We start from the raw sequence: 14841 nt of genomic DNA, 5'->3' as shown, positions 1-14841 counted from the left end.
TACTGTAAGAGCAAACCTCTGAAAAAGCCAGCCCAGGCTGAATCCAAACCTTACTTAATTAGCAGTCTATTAAATTGTCCTCTGATTTCAATATATTTTATCAAAACCTTTATTTTTTTTTTTCTCATAGTGGTCATACAATAATTCAACAACCTGTAAAGGCGATATTTATCCAAAACGCCTCACTCACAAGCAAAGATGGTTCCCAAGCTTGCTTTCACTCATGTCTTGACATTTTAAATGTGTGACGTTTGTGGTTTCATTTTGAAAAACGTTTGGGAATAGGTACTACCTCCTCTGCATCAAAACTGAAGGTTGCACTGAGTCACGTCTACACCTTCTTAGTGTAGGCTAAAGTTGTGCTATGCAAATTCATTTGGGCCCACAAAGCACAGAGTAAACATAACATTTTAGCTTTTTCTTTCAGAAACTTTCAGGTGTCTGTTTCAGAATGCAAGAAATTCAGTCACACAAAACCATTCAAGCAAATACTTAAGCAAATTACTTAACACTTGGTGTTGTATGACATTCCCTTGTATGGAAAAGTAATTATTTACTTATCTGTCATGTACTTGAGAGTCAAATAGCGTTGTAAAGCAAAAGAAAAGCCCATTTTGTGTATCCCAATATTAATATGCCCGGTTGTGCTAACCAAGGGCTTAATTAGAGGCAGACAATTCAAATAAGGTGTGTTACTGCTGGGTTAGAACGGCAAGATGTTATAAAGAGGGTCCTGTAAACTGAGATTTAAAAACAAAAATCAAACTTGTGTCAGTATTTGCTCAACAGGGACCTCTACAGGGTAAATCAATGCCTTTAATAAGTGGATCAGTTTTCTGAATCATTGTAAATTAATTCATGAAGGTTTGCAATTTTTAAATAACCGTTTCCTTTCTATTTTCATTATCTTGTTTAAAGATACTCTACCTTATGTCCAGAGCTTTAGTAGCATAGTGTTGGTGGCCTTAAATATTTACTTTAATTTTTTTTTAAAACAATTTGCAGGCTTTTCGGACAGCAAAGATATTTATTTAGTCTAATAGGAATACTTTAATGAGATGAGTGAATAAGCAAATATATGAAAAGCATGCAATAAGCCAACAGTTAACCGTTAGGACAGAAGCTTTTGGTGGGAGGGGGGAGATGAGTGTGAGGGGTTTTACGGTCTTTTTATGGGCACGAATTCGTCGTATCCATCAGTCGGGAAAATAAAGCAATGCAACTTTCGAAAGTTACTAAAAGCCGTTATCGTAAATATTACGGATGTAAATGCATTTCATATAACAATGGGCTGTAAGGACGCAATACCAATACAGCGTTACGTCAATCGCTTTGACATACATTAACTCATACGTTACGACTGCAGCTCCACTCACAGCAAGATCAAAAACAAAAACTCAGTAGGACTACCTCAAAATGGATTGTCTGGAAGACCACCAGTTTCTAGAGAGCTTCAAGAGAAAACGTGTCAAACTTACTCTTAAGAGTGCGACATTCGTGGGAATTATTCAACGAATCAACCTCAACAAAACAATTATTTTAGAAAGTGGTAAGATCATGTCCTGTTTATCAAGTGCAAGTGATGGCTAGCTGCCACACAACGATAATTCTGCTTTAGTGGTCAACTAATGTAATGATAGTACTTAAACTAGGCCCGCCATTAGCATTTTGCAGCATAGACTCAGCATTTAGATGCAGCATTGATCTCATCCAGCAATCAGGAAAAATCAGCAAGCAGATCTGAGAAAACTAAGAAATACGTTTCGTCATAAGTTGTCCCTGTCAGAAAAGCAGGCCATCGTCCGATCGTTGCGAAATTTGCCTAACAGTTAGATATGTGTCTGTTATAGTCGAAGAGGTGAACAGCGGAAGAAAATTCCCAGGTGTGAAACTGTTCTTTGGACACGAAATTCAGAATGGCAAGTAGACAGTCAAGTTTTTAAAAACGTACCCGTTTCCATCCTGGGTTAAACCAAAACGTGTGATCATTTTGCTCCTATCAGACTTATTGACTTGTTTGTGTGTTTTGTGTTTACAGTGGAATTGCTTAATGGTGTTAACCAGGAACGTCCGTAAGTAATTAAGTTTTCATGACGGGCCATATTGAAGACTGATTACTTATCTGTATTGTTCGATCACCGCATGCACATCTAACAGTCATCATCCAGTCAGGCATCCAAACATAAGTCCATCCATCCATTAATTCGCTCATTCGTCTATCCATTTTCTGTCTTTCTCTCTGTCTTCCTTTCTTTCTCTGAAATGGATCTCTGACAGCGACTGTGCAGGTGATTACTGTCTTGACGGCCAGTTCACCATACCAGAGTGTCAACCCTTCGCAAAGAATAGAATATTTGGTCAGTTTACATTTTTACATGCCTTGTAGTTCATACTAACTAAAACAAGATTTCAGTTAGCGGCCAAACCTTATCTCCATGTTGTAGCCCTGCTGCCCAAACGAGAATGCTAATTATTAGAGTCTTGAAACTCTGCTCTTTCATCCAGTGAAGCAGATTTAATCCTCATTGTTGGTTGTTCAAATGTTACAACAATATGAAAAACAAGTGTGCGTGCACTCTTTGGATGTATTCATTCACACAGAATGCAGCTCCCACCTTTCTTTTCTTTTACATTACTTCAGCCTTCGCAGTTTGGAAGTAATACTCGATTGTCTTCACGCATCAGGTTAAATGATGTAGTGACTGTGGCATCTCCTGTCCTAGATGTTGACGATGATGAAGAGTGTGTCAGCTTTGCGGTCATTGATGATTTCCGTGAGATGTTTGGACCTGCTGTGAGTGCTTTGAACCTTTGGTTAATCGCACTGTCCAATCAAAAACTATCTTATCTCATGTTAATACCCAACCACGTATTAGTGCAGAAAATATGTGGGCTGAATTTCCTTTTTAAAAAAAAAAAAAAAAAGGGAAGAAGAAGAGCTGAGTAATTTGAATGTAGGGCAGATAATTATCTTCTGCGTCAGTACATTCATAATGTGTCTGGTCTCCTTTCTCAGGTGATGCATATTCGTAAACAGCAGGTTATCGGAATAGGAACTGACGGTGTTGGAGAATTTCACCAGGAGAGACTCTGCTGGCTTCAGGTCAGTAAGCAAACTATCCGTCCGACCTCACGTCCACTTACCAATAACTACATGTGACATATTTTAAACACCTCGACTTGGTATAACCTTATGGTTTAACACACAGATTGCCACTAAGAAGAAGGTTTACCTCTTTGACATCCTGTTGCTAGGAGCCAGAGCTTTTAAGAATGGCTTGTCCATGATTCTGGAGAACAACCACATATTGAAGGTCAGTTATGTACAGATTAGAATGAAATAAGTGATGTTTTCTCGACTTAAGATATGAAGTGTTTCTGACCGATGTGTGGTGTGCCTGTAGGTCGTTCACGACTGCCGGGGTATTGCCAGATGTCTCGTTGCTCAATTTGGGGTGAATCTCACCAATGTGTTCGACACACAGGTACCAGAGGAACCCACAAGAACATTATTTCAAGAACATTAACATAAGATTAATATAACACTGTCTTCTAATCGCACCCTTTTTGGGGAGGTTTTGATTTTTTTGGGTTTTTTTTCTTTTTTCTTTCATGGAGCCTTAGAACATTAGACTTTTTTGTGTTTCTTTCCTTAAAGCGTCTCAGATTTGCAGTGTTGTCGTGGGGGTCCTGATTCCTGTTTTCTCTGACAGGTTGCTGATGTGATGTACTTCTACACAGAGACCGGAGGCTTTCTGCCAGACAGGCTTAGCACCCTACAGGAAGTCCTCAGTCTTTACTTAAAAATACCAGCCAGTCACACCTCCTCTCTGAAAACCAAGTCTCAGCTCACTAAGGTACAAACACATTCAGGGTTTGTTTTTTTTTGCCCCTGGACTTCATTCATCTGTATGGATATTTTGGATGGTTCCTTTTCCCAGGTACCTTCTAATGAATATGAATTGACTCTTTGGGTATCATCAGTATTACCATTTGTAATGTACTCCCTTATACTTTTGGCTTAATGGTGACTCCCATATTAAATAAGTTTATTGAACCTATTTGAAGCTGCTTGAATTGGGCTTCAGCGAAAGGGTCAGGATTAGTCTGTATGAAATTTTGTGGTCTGCTTTGTGAGAAGTAGAGAGTTACTCTGTGAAGGGTAGTGTTTTTAGTTATATCGCATCTTCACCTTACATCAGTCTTTGAAATGCATATGAAAAGTCTAAAACTGACCTCTGAAAACTCCCTTGGCCAGGCTGAGAGAAGAACAGTATAAGATGTAAGTGTTCATAGTTCATGTCTCTTTGTTGCCTTTGATGACTTTGACTGACAGGAGGACAAAGAGCTGTGGTATGTTCGACCTTGCCCCGTGTCCCTGTTGAAGGTCATGTCCTTGTCAGTTGTCCATCTGCAACCTTTACGTCTGGTGCTTCTGGATGCACTGATGTACGATTACACCAGTCTGGTTGATTCTTACTTGGGCTGCAGCAAAGATGAGTACGTCCACGTGCAGTACATTGGCAAGGTAAAGTAAAGGTTAAGCAAAAGAAAAAAGGTGAGATAAAGACATGACAAATGAATATTTCATACTGTGTTGAATTTCGTTTTTCTAGGGGGAGAGGAGAAGAAGATAGCATGTGCTAGTTGTTAGCTGAAATAGCAGGTTTCTTGCTGTTGACATGTTATTTCTCATACGTGTCTCAATTTTGTATTCCTTCTGAATCAGAGTGGCCTTAAGCTTCCGAAAGAGCTTCAGGAGCTTCTGGTGATTTGGCGGGAACGCCGGGATTGGGCAGTGGAGCGCTATCCTATGACTGAGGAGGGCCTGTTGGACCGCTCCAACCCAAAACCCTCACCCCACCCAGAGGCTTCGATCTCACGGACCTCTGGCCCGAGTGAGCATGGTCAACTCAGTCCTGGATCCCAGCCAGAGGAAACCAAAGCACAGACAGGACTACAGGCGTCGGCAGACAACAACAGTGACATCACAGGTCAGAGCGGTTATCTTTCACCCACAACCCTATCGCTAGGGGCAACCACCGTGGGCCCCAGGAAGGAGACATGCTTGGCAGACACACCAGTATCTTCAACAGGAGGCTCAGGACTGTTGGAGGCAGTGATGGACACAATGAGGAGCGCAACACTATCAGATGACGAGACGACATGCGCCCACACACCCGTGCCCACCTCTACATTCACCCTTGCCCCGAAACTCGCCACCTTACCCAGCATAGGACGAGGACTCTCCCTCCCCATCCTGGCCCAGGGCCCTGTGCAGACCCGGAGCGTGGGAGAGAAGGCAGAGACAGAGGTAATGGTGGGCTCCTCTATCTCAAAGCCCCTCTCCACCATGGAAGGAGTGACCAAACAGGATGTCTGCCTCGCTCCCATGCCAGCTGCTGAAAGCAGGCTCCACCAGAGACCTCAAATCTTGACTTCACCTCTCAATCTCTCCTTTTGCACCTTCAGAAATGACAAATAAGGAGGAAGCAGAGAATATAATTTTTTTTTTTTTACAGATTAACTTGTTCACCTGTGTATTTTATCGTATGTTTACTGAGCTAAGATTACTGCATATACGCGACAGTGTTCGTTATTTATTTCAGTTTACTTAGGCTGTGGACCCTTTGAGCATATGTGTTCATGTTGTATAAGTGACCAGCAGATGGCGGTGTTGGCTTAAAAGAAAGGGGGGGGATATACACACACACACACACACACACACACATATATATATATGTATGTATGTATGTATGTATAATACATATCACTTTGGATCACTTTTGTCTCAATCTTTTGTTGTTTCATGGCAGATCATTACTTTCAGCAGTGTAACACACTGATAGAAAGAGGAGAGAAACAGTTTCTTTATAATGACCTTATGTGTTTATGTTGACTTTATGTTGGTGCTGGCTTGTGTTTGCTGTTTAATACCTGTTCAATAAACTCACGTTTGAGTTTGGTTCCACTGGGGTTCTGTTGAAATTTGGGTGCATATGAGCAATGATTATAATCCAGATACTTCCTACAATTAAATGGGAATAAAGTCCTCACACACATATTACGTGTGACAGTTTATGATCCATGACTGTGGTTGTTGGTAGATTAAGGAAAACATTTTTTAGAGTGATGCATGGCTACCATTAGGCAAGGTGCCATGCTCTTTGTGGAAAATGGGGTTTCATAATATTAATTTAAGATAGGCGAACATTGAAAGAGTAAACACAAGTTACAGAATTGAAAGTACCATTGCAGATGTTGTTAAAGAACGCTTTTACGTCTGATCTGCCGTTATTTAAATTTAGAATTCGAACTTTCATCACGAAACTCTGTCTAAGAGGGAGGATGCATCAGTTAAAATGAATGGACGCTCATATGTCCTTACAGTCGGAGTTAGTAAAGCTGGAAACAAAAAACTTGTATGTTTAACAAAAACAGTTGTTCTGCAACGCTCTTTCCGTCACAGATAACTTGACTTGAGAGGGCACTTTAGTTGGCAGTTAACTGCAGGCCTGGTCTAGATTTGTTATTAGACCGATGTTAGCCTCCAGCACGATTAATTACGCCTTGTTGTCCTTGTAATGACAATCAAGTGCACCAACACCTGCTGTGCTTCACGAGGGACAAGAAGATTGTATCATCAACCTATAAACACCTTCCTGAGATAGACTGACACGGATATTACACTCGCGTTAAACGGACTGAAAGGTTTTTGGGTTTTTTTCCCGAGGAATCTTTTTTTTTAAAGAATGGAAACAGGATATTAAAAGAAAGAGAGAATGTATAATAGTGGGAATGGTATGACTAATAGCGCCTCATTTATCACGTTTTATTGTGGTGTTTATCTTCATATGGAAGGCCGGACCCTTGCCGTGGGCAGTAATTGAAAGCACGAAGCAGATGAAGTAGGTTTTTAATTAACTAAGAGATAAAGACGAAGAGACTCCCGAGCCAAATATAAAGCCAGGGGCGACATCCTCCCCCCAAGCACAGAAGCGTTTCAGAGAAATCATTGAACCCCCGTGTAGAAATTTTAGCCTCGTCTTTTTCCATAACTCACGAACCACGGCAGGATTTGTTGAATTGCGTGAGAAGAATATTAGATGGTAGTTAGTGACGCGTCTGGATACACAGAAGCTCCGATTCAAATGACCAATCATTCAAGACTGAGACGGGCACTGCTAAAAATAAAAACAAAAGACTTTTTATTTGGTCAGAATATGTATAATTGTAAAAAAAAAAAAAAAAAGTAAGACGCTGAGAAAACACGTTTTTATGGCCAGAAATGTTATTTGTGTCCAGTATTTGTAACAACAGTGTTTCTTTGTCAGTTTGACTCACTGAGGCCCAGAGAGTTTCTGGAAAACGAGAATACATATTTAGGATGGAGTTTACAGCGATGAGATTATTTCCATCAGAGCAAACACAGCTGCCCGGGAGTTTTATTTACTTTCTTTTCTCTTTTTTTGTTTGGGTCGGTTCTATAGTGTTTATTCATCCTGATCTGTCACATTCCCCACAGAAAGATACACATGAAAACAGTGTAAATCACATGTCACCACCCATTGTCTGTCACAAAGACATTCTGTTTCAAAGACATCCATAAAAAAAAACTTGTCGCTTTCTGCTAAAGACCAATTGTTCCTAATATTTGTTTTTAATTCCCAAGGGTAAGATATGCCATGATGGATGATGTGGAATACCTGGTACAGGGGAAATATGACTGACTCACCTAAGAACAGCCTTATTATACTCAAGCCAAACTTTGAATTCCCACAATTTGATAGACGACCAGTTTTTGCTTGTTTGTTTGTTTTTGTTTGATTTTGGTTTGCAATGAGAAATATCACCTATGAACTAAGCTCTACCGAACCAGAAAATTACATTCATGTTCTTAGAATCCATTCTTAGTTTCTAGGGAACCAGAAAATTACATTCATGTTCTAGAATCCATTCTTACATTGTAGAATCTAGAAGAAGCCTACCAAGAAAAAAAAAAAAAGCTTTGTCTCTCATTCTCTCTCTTATCTCTTTTGCCCTAATGTCAGCCCACTCTCCAGACCAGCTATATCCCTAACAAAGAGAGAATTCGTGTCAGTGCATTGTCCCTCATGGAGCCGTAAGACATCATCTTGACAGCTGAATGATGCTGTGTAGGCCCCTTTTTTAGAGGACTTTGCATTTCCTCCCAGTCTCAATAATGCAGCACTGAGCAGGTCTTCCTGTTTCTCAGGCCAGGCAGGAAGGAACAATGCTTGTCACACGGTAGTCATGGTTTCCTCAACTCCTCTCCTTCTCCGCACATCCATGAGAAGACACAACTGACTCTTTAACACTCTGCCAGGATATGTCCACAGATACATCCTTTCTTCCAGGTTATTTTTATCCGCAGGTCGGAAAAGTATTACAAGGACGTAAACAGAACCTTGGCCAGAGCTGTTTACAAGAGATGAGCAGAGTGTTGTTTTCTGGACAGTGAGAGAGGAAAAGAGAGAGAGAGAGAAAGATAGGCAGGGACAGAGAGAGAGAGAGAGAGAGAGAGAGAGAGAGAGAGAGAGAGAGAGAGAGAGAAAAGATATTGCTTCTTTGGAGCTTTGGAAAAATCAGCAGCGGGACTTCCTAGGACATTGGTTCCAAACAAATTTACGAACTGGGTCCTGCTGAGTTGATTTTGTGTGCAAATTATTCAATATTAAAATAAATGAATTATAGGGCGGATATAAAAACTATAATATTAACAGCAGAAGCTGAAATCTTCTGTTCACCTCAGATAAAATAAAACAGTTCATCCCAAATTTACATATCTTTTTATTCATTGAAAAAAGTCAGAAAAAAAAAAAAAGAAAAACAGTAATTTTTTTTTTATTTGTACATTATTAGTGGAGGTCTTCTGAGTCCAGCTGGGCAGGCATTGTAAATGTGTCACTGTTGTTTGGGAACCACCATCCTCCTTAACTAGTCAGTATTAGATTACCGATCTGTGCATAATATAGAGGGTTTCATTAAATATTTATTATTGACGAGGGATATTTTACTTACACCTAATCCTTTAGCCTCTGTCAGAGCATCAGGCTGTTTGTTTACGCTCATCAACACGCACATCCAAGTCTGACACAACAGCTTGTGTGCAGTGATCCGGTCAATAAACAAATTTAATAAAGAAACACGAAGCAGAAATTAGCAGGGCTTGGCTTATTGATGGTCACAGTTTCGCTTGCGTGCGAATTCCTCAAACCCAGAGGATTTCTGGGCAGTTTATTTGACGGATAACCGCCGGACCAGCGGGACTCAGAAAGTCATGCTGTAAGCACCTCGCTGCTTAATCCCTCCCTGACTCAGTACGTTTATCTGGCTGCTAATGTCCATTGTCTTTGCTAACATGTTGTGCTCATTTCAGTTGCTTTCAACAGCAGATTTAGCTAAAGCTGCTAGCTAGGTGACTTAATTGTACTACTGGGATTTGACGGCCCTGATAAGTTTTTGGTCACCACACTAGGAATCAACAGTCAAGCAGAAGCATTTGCTGTATTGAACCATGGAGATCTGATTAAATAACATGGACCACAGTTGTTTACATTGGTGTGTGTGGCAATCATCCTCAGCACAAATGGACAACATTGTTAACCATGATCGTGTCAATTGCTCCATGTATCTTTAAGAGACCTTCTTATGGCGATGCAACTCATAAAAGTTTATTGTCTCACGGTTACAACAAAGGCCATGTGAATTATTCTGGGTAAAAAATAAAACAGTGTAGGGATGGAGTCATAAGAGGGATTTCTTCATGAATATCCATGACCCCTATATCCGTTTGCTAGAAGCACCATTCAGTTTTATCGCATAGCCTTGATACACTGATGGTCTTGTTTCAGTTTGTGCGGGGGTTTGAAACAAGAGTAAAAGACTCAGGTGTGTACCATAACCCATCTGGCTTTCTAACCCTGTGCACTGTACCTCTCTCATTATACTTTCCCCCCTATACTAAAAACACAGGAGCCTTTGTCACATTGGGAGGAAAATGAATATTTGAACATGGGAACTGCCTTTGGTATCCCAGATGGTCCCTGCTCAGGTGGGCTTCAAATTCAGCACAAAACACAGCATCAGTATATCAGTGATCCGGTGTGCTCTACGAGGGACACTACGTTTTGTCTGTTCTTCACGTACGGTTCCTGATGCTGTAAGTTAGGAAAAGAATAGATTTAGGGGGTTTCAGCATTTTGAAATGTCGCCCAGTGGCCCTTTGAATGTTCCGTGGTTTATTTTCAAACTCTGAGAATCCGCCTAAATATCAAACGTCCACTCAGTTTGGAATGTTGGAAAGATCACAAAATTCCTGTCATAGCGATTTATGTTTAAGAAAGAAAGAAAGAAAGAAAGAAATGCAAATTTTACACAAAGGAACCTGAGCTCTGTCTTCTAACAAAGCAGCAACTTCAATGAATTTGTGAATAACAGTTGAGATTTCCTTATGCGACTTGCTGACGTCCTTGGATACAGATCAAAGAGTTTGATTACGTGACTATATAACTCTAGTTTTCCATGTCCGGACTAATAGACTTTTACCTTTATGCCATGGAAGTGAAACCCACTTGCTGGTGCTAAAAGTTATATTACTGTTTGGATCCAAAGACCTGCTGTCTGTAGCCTCCCTCATACATTCAGTTTCTCTTTCTCTCTGTCAGTAAGGGATCCCTTGGGAATAATGTGGTTGACTAGCGTATGCACTTCTCAGTGCCTGGATCCAAATAAAATACTGACAATTTATATTCAACATGTTAACTTGACTGAAACCCAGATGGCAGATACTCTAATTCGCACACTCACACATATTCACGCGCGCGCACACACACACTAGCACACAAAAGCAAGGGCATTATAGAGAGCTGGTTGACTTTGCTTGGATCAAGGTCTGTATGCTACACAGATTAACCAGGCCCTGAAGGAACAGGAAACGTGATTTACGATGATTTTAAAACCGAATGTCGGACACCGGCTTGTTATCCGTTGGTGTTAAGTCTCTGGAGAAATTCTATTCATGAAAGAATCAATTCTGGGGCAGATCAGCACTTTCTAATTTATGGCAATGTGCGATATCTGGTGTTAACATCACATGCTTGTGTATCCGGCTTTACTTTGTTTGGATGAAGTGGAGCCTTTCTTCTTTCCCAACACGGGTATTTCCCATGTATGTCACAAGGTACTTCCCAAACACTCCCGTACACTGTAAAATATTATTTAATATTATCTACCTCAAATTTGACACTCTTATGTACTTGCAACACAATTAGAAAAACAGTTTTCGGGAATCAAACAAATACTTCACAGCCACGAAAATGGTGTCGATGTCGACGAATCTACTGATAAGGTTTCCAGCCTTTTCTTCAGTGAGTCAGTGCAGTCATTTTGCCATGGATTGATCTTTGATCTAAAAGGAGCAGATCAGAGATCGCGGTTAGAATCACGCTGGTGGATTCACAGCGATGCTAGCCAAGATCATGTTGCCATATTGTGACCTCTGCGAGCAGATGGGATCAGTATCTGGCACGAACAGATTGAGTGACAGGTGAGAGAGCAGATGAGCTGTGCTGTTTTAGACAGAGGGCAGGCCCACAGAAGGGTACACAAAATATCTGAATGCCAATCTGTGGCCCTGGCATCAAACAGGGTGTTTGAGGGTATCTTCACAGTCAGGCATTTTTACTCATTATGACCCTGCCTGTGTTACTCAACTACAAAAACCGCATGTTAATGAACGATGATAATGGGAATGCATGCGTGAGAGAGAGAGAGAGAGAGAGAGAGAAAGAGAGAGAGAGAGAGAGAGAAAGAGAGAGAGAGAGAGAGAGGGAGGGAGAGAGAGAGGGCGAGGGAGTGAGAGAGAGAGGGTGAAAATCTGTACAAAGGCCATGATTTTAAAACTATTTGCAAGATAAGGTAATTGGTTGTGATTATACAATACGTTGTAGGGTCATATCTTATGAAAAGATAAGCTGTTATCCAACAAAGAAAACAAAAACATCCACCCAAACCAATCCACCCAAAACCATTTAATATCAAAGCAAAGCACAGCGGCTCAGACTAAATCTCAAACTCAAACTGAAAACCATTCAAATTCCAATTCCAACTTGAACACCGCCCAACCTATATCTATGTCATGCATTATCAATAAGCACATGGTTTTGCTAAACAATTATCATAAAACCATAAATGGAAAAACAAATCTTCTGGATAAATTTCTGACATCTGTTTGAAAACAATGACTTGAAACAAGACAGTTAAAAATGTTACTTGTAATACGGAATCGTGGAATAGACTATCGGCGACTTCAAACGGATAAAATCAACAAAGAAATGTTTGCTCAGCATTTCTGTCATTGATGAGTTATTGGTTATGATCTATAATATATCTTTCAGCAAATCTTTTCACAGGTATGTCCAGTTTCATCACAGACACATCCTGTTTGATCAGTTTGATCAGCGGGATCAGTAGAATTGTGTTGAGATGAAGAGGAGCGTTGAGTTTTGCTGAGCACCGTGGGTGATAGTCAACAGGGGATGTGTTCATTCACTGGGATATCTGGTACAGTAATTAGTCATCTGGACATTGGCTTCATCCTGAGCTACAAATATCTGCCCCCCCCCCCCCCCCCCAACCTCAACAAAAAAAAAAAACAGAAAGAGATGCTGGATTTTGGGTTTGGCCAACCTGCACAGATTATAATTATAGTGCTTGGTGTGTGTGTGTCTGTGTGTGTGTGTGTGTGAGTGTGTGCGTGTGTGTGTGTGTGTGCCTGTGTGGTGATTTAGGCTGGCCTCCCGCTAGGCAGAGGAGGAGTGTGGGATGGCTCCCCGTGGACCAGTGAATTAGTGCTTGCTGTGTTTTGCCTGGCAGCTGCGTCCTCATCTTGGCACAGAGACAGCCTGGCACAATCATGCCAGACTGCCAAGGCCAACCAGCATGCTGCCTGAGGGGTGTGCCAGTGCCAGACCACCCCCCCCCCCCCCCTCCAAAAAAAAGACCCCTCATGCCCGCTCTCCTTCTTGTAGGCCTTTGTCTCTTTATCCTTTCAATGTTCTTTCTCTTCTTGTCTTGGCAATATTATTGGATTAACGTGGGATTAAGTTTGGCAATTATAAAGGGCAAATCAGGTAGACCTCACATGGGAAACCAATGCAAATGCCACAGTACGCCTCAGTGACATTTAGCCCATAGTGACAAATGTGACTGTACAACACATGCAACGCACAGACAGGCTCATTCAGGAAATGCCAATCAACCGTGGTCTTTAAACCATATGTGTGAACAGATGAATGAATTTAACGATTACATTTAGTTTTTGATCTTTCATCTTCATTTCAATGTTCTTTGATGATAGATGCTTTACTTCAAGCCCATGAATAACGTAAAATCTTTGTCTGACAACAGCTTTTCTGTTTCGTCTTACGTTACCATCTATCATTTTCATAAATGGGATATACACCCTTATACCTAGCCTGCTAACGCCACAACTTCAGCATCACAAAATGATTTACTGTAAAAACACTAGTCCAGTCATAATGGTCCATGCTAAGCACAAAACTAACAATTAACATAAACCCATCACCAAGATACAACCGTCTTTGATTGTCTGATCTTCGCTAGCAGGTTTCCACATCTGTCGTAGCCAACTGAGTCTTTGACCCCTGGCATGTAAACAGTGTGGGCTAAAGTTGTGTTTAAGGCTTTGATTTTGGTGGGGTAAGGGGTCGGGAGGGAAGCGGTGGTGGTGGTGGTGTTTGGGGGGGGGGTCGGCGGGGAAGGGGTGTAGTCCTGGGCTAGGGCCAGGTCAGCATTGGCTAAGAGCAGCCCCAGATGCAGGGGATCCTGTCCAGAGATGGCACCGGTGTATCAGCGGGATCCGAGCGGCCAGCTGCTATCTCCCAGGCCCAGACAGTTGTGCGTGAATATTCATGGCACGGTGCAGATTAAAGCATGTTTTTTTTTTTTTTGTTGTTCAATCCCACCTGGTTCAGCCAAGGGCCCGGCGAGAACGGGCCGCTGCCTGAGGCTCAAAGACCACATCTGTCGGGGCCCACTTCGCCGCGTTGTGTCGGTAGAACACCGTCTCTTTCTTAAGAGTTTGATGGCTTGATCAAACTACAGAGAGAGAGAGAGAGAGAGAGAGAGAGAGAGAGAGAGAGAGAGAGTGAGAGCAGTGCACTATCAATTCAGGGCTTTCCAAGGTTTCCACACTGGCCCATTCACTGGAGGTTTGGTTCATGTGTGCTCCATGTGTTAGACAATAGCAAAATAACTGATGTGGACCTGGACTCAGTGAGCTCTGAGCCTGGTTTCTGTCTCCTAAAGTTCAAACAAAAATGGACCTCACTCAAATCACTTCACTTATCTGGAACGTTTCGGACTTGTGGAGTCAAATAAAAACATACAACGTGCATAACTGCAATTGCAATAGCTTGAAAAAAATGTTGCACTGTAAACAGATCAAACTTGAAAATGTTGCACAGATCAACCTCTGCTCGCTTCAGATACAAGTGAATGTGACCTTTAAGCAGAGGAATATTCTCAGTACTAGTGAATGAAGTACTAGTAAAAGCATTACGGTACAGATCTATGAGTACAATTAACATGAAATTGGATTTTAAATATTTTATCTGAGGGAAAAAAACCAAACATAAGATACCCCCAAAGCGTTTTCATCCCGAAATGTTTCTTTATGTTCATTACATCTGGCCTGACTGGAGACGAAGTGGAGTAAAATCTGGTTTACAAGACGTGTCAATGCTCCGGATCGTTCCAGCATCCCTGAGTGGTTTTGCTTCACTGGTACGGTTCTTT

At 41.3% G+C, this 14841-nt stretch overlaps 1 protein-coding gene across 1 annotated transcript; it reads left to right on the top strand.

Annotated features, from left to right (window-relative positions):
- Window positions 1-1416: 1416 nt before the first annotated feature.
- Window positions 1417-5485, top strand: exd1 (exonuclease 3'-5' domain containing 1). The gene is made up of 9 exons (XM_030787419.1): window positions 1417-1549; window positions 1851-1919; window positions 2724-2794; window positions 3017-3103; window positions 3210-3314; window positions 3405-3485; window positions 3714-3857; window positions 4337-4528; window positions 4730-5485. The coding sequence occupies exons 1-9, from the start codon at window positions 1417-1419 to the stop codon at window positions 5483-5485; spliced, it is 1638 nt and encodes a 545-aa protein (XP_030643279.1).
- The last annotated feature ends 9356 nt before the right edge of the window (window positions 5486-14841 follow it).

The sequence above is a fragment of the Chanos chanos genome, chromosome 1, assembly GCF_902362185.1.
Source record: "Chanos chanos chromosome 1, fChaCha1.1, whole genome shotgun sequence".
In the NCBI taxonomy this organism is placed as follows: domain Eukaryota; kingdom Metazoa; phylum Chordata; class Actinopteri; order Gonorynchiformes; family Chanidae; genus Chanos; species Chanos chanos.
This window is presented reverse-complemented; position numbering and strand designations above follow the sequence as displayed.